General features: G+C 50.6%; 1 protein-coding gene across 1 annotated transcript in view; it reads left to right on the top strand.

Annotated features, from left to right (window-relative positions):
• The window catches only part of LOC107109957 (arf-GAP with Rho-GAP domain, ANK repeat and PH domain-containing protein 1-like), a gene marked incomplete at both ends in the record, with an annotated part of 57998 nt that overhangs the window by 41345 nt on the left and 14473 nt on the right, over window positions 1-2180 (top strand). The window contains one exon of the mRNA XM_015410667.1: window positions 1015-1133. Coding sequence (XP_015266153.1) covers window positions 1015-1133 — 119 coding nt within the window. The remainder of the gene's footprint in view (window positions 1-1014; window positions 1134-2180) is intronic.

The raw sequence follows: 2180 nt of genomic DNA on the forward strand, positions 1-2180 counted from the left end.
TTCTTCTTCTTCTTCCCCCGCCCTGAGCCTGCCTTGGTAGGAAGGGCGGGGTGTAAATCAAATAAATAAATACATAAAATAATAAATTCTTCTTCTTGGCCGCTGGCAATCTTATTGGCTGTGCAGATGTCTTATAAGTTGCTTTGGCCACCATGGCACAAGGATCCTTCGCTGCCCGACTGAAGGTGTGGGCAAGACCGTGTTCTCTAAACAGCATGTTAGTTCTAAAAAGCATCCTACGGAAGAGCCTCTGCTTTGAATGCCGAAGGTCCCAGCTTCAATCTCTGGCGTCTCCAGTAAAAAGGACCGGGTGGGAGGTGATGCGAGACCCTAGAGAGCCACTGGTGGTCTGTGCAGCCAGTACTGACCTAGAAGGACCGACGGTCGGATTCCGCATCAGGCGGCTTCATGTGCGTGTTCTCTGAAATGGCGCATCTGCCTGAAACGCTGAAGCTATTGGGAGGGGGAACGTGCAGATCTGTCCTCGCAGAACTTGTACCTGAATAAAACCTTGGGTCAGTTAAAAACTATTTCAGAGCTGTTCTCTCAAGGTCAGTCCTCGAAAGAGCTCTCTGAGCCCCACCTACCTCACAGGGTGCCTGTTGAGGGGAGGGGAAGGGAAAGGAGTTTGTAAGCCGAGGCTCTGAGACTCCTCCGGGTAGTGAAGGGCGGGGTATAAATCCAATCTCTTCCTCTTCCTCTTCCTCGTCTTCTTTCTTCTTCTTCTTCTTCTTCCTCTTCCTCGTCTTTCTTCTTCTTCTTCTTCTTCTTCTTCTTCTTCTTCTTCTTCTTCTTCTTCTTCTTCTTCTTCTTCTTCTTCTTCTTCTTCTTCTTCTTCTTCTTCTTCCAAGAGGCACACCCTTAAAATCCCTTGCAAGGCTGCAGAGGATACTGGGCCGATCTCTCCGGTCCCAAGGAGCCGCTCTTGGAGTGGGCTGACCCAGCTGCTCTGCCCAGAGGTTGGCCTGGCCCCGCTCCAAAGCGTCTCCCCTTCCCTCCTCTCCTCTCCTGCAGAACGGCCTTTGCACTACAGCGAGAAGGTCCTTCCCATCGTGCACAGCTTGGGGAAGGACAGCTACCTGGTGGTGAAGAGACAAATGGCCATGGAGCACATGCTGGTCTACACAGGTAAGGTGGGCAGGGGTTCTTTGGAAAGGGACGGGATACAACGGCCAACATTGCAATGCCCCCTGTATAGATCTATGGGACAGCCTCTTTTTTTTTTTTAACCTGTTTATTTAGAGGAAGTATAACATATCAAGAACAGTGTTCCCTCTAAGCTGAGTTAGTGTGAGCTAGCTCACAGTTTTTTAGCCTCCAGCTCACACATTTTAGTCTCAGCTCAGGAAGGGATGGCTCCAGAGCAAACTAATTTATGCAGTATCCAAATTGCTTGCTCCCAATTTCAATGCCAGTAGCTCACACACTAGAATTTTTGCTCCCAAGACACCACAGTTTAGAGGGAACATTGACCAAGAAATATAATAACTGCAAAACAGTATACAACTGTCCTGAAAATCCAAAATTACAAAGCAACCAGTTCTGGTCCCCGTACATTGCAGAGGAGGGGCGACCAAGAGGATGAGGGGGTTGGAGCACCTTCCCCAGGAGGAAAAGCTGAAGAGTCTCTGGGACTTTTTCAGTTCAGAAAAGACATAACTTAAAGGGGACATGGCAGAGGTTTATAAAATTATCCACAGGGTGGAGAGAGTTGACCAGGAGAGCTTTTTCTCCTTCTCCCCCAAATACTCGAGGGCATCCGGTGCAGCTCATGGGCAGTAGGTTCAGGACGGACGAAAGGAAATACCACTTTACGCAGAGGATGACTAAAATGTGGGATTCGCTGCCAGAGGGCGTCGTGATGGCCGCGGGAATAAACAGCTTTCAAAGGGGATTGGACAGGTTCATGGAGGATAACGTCTGTCAGTGGCTACGAGCCATGGTGGCTGAGGGGAACCTCCACAGTCAGAGGCAGTCAACCTCTGAATCCCAGAGCCAGGGGTTAACATCAGGGGAAGGCCTTGGCCTCCCTGCCCTGTTTGTTGTCCATCCAGAGGAACTGGCTGGCCCCTGTGTGAGGCAGGAGGCTGGACTGGATGGACCCTCCCTGGTCTGACCCAGCAGGGCTCTTCTGAGGTTCTTATCAGGGGAAGGCCTCGGCCTCTCTGCCCTGTTGCTGG

Source organism: Gekko japonicus, unplaced genomic scaffold (genome assembly GCF_001447785.1).
Source record: "Gekko japonicus isolate JY-2015 unplaced genomic scaffold, Gekko_japonicus_V1.1 scaffold4998, whole genome shotgun sequence".
NCBI classification, from domain to species: Eukaryota; Metazoa; Chordata; class Lepidosauria; order Squamata; family Gekkonidae; genus Gekko; species Gekko japonicus.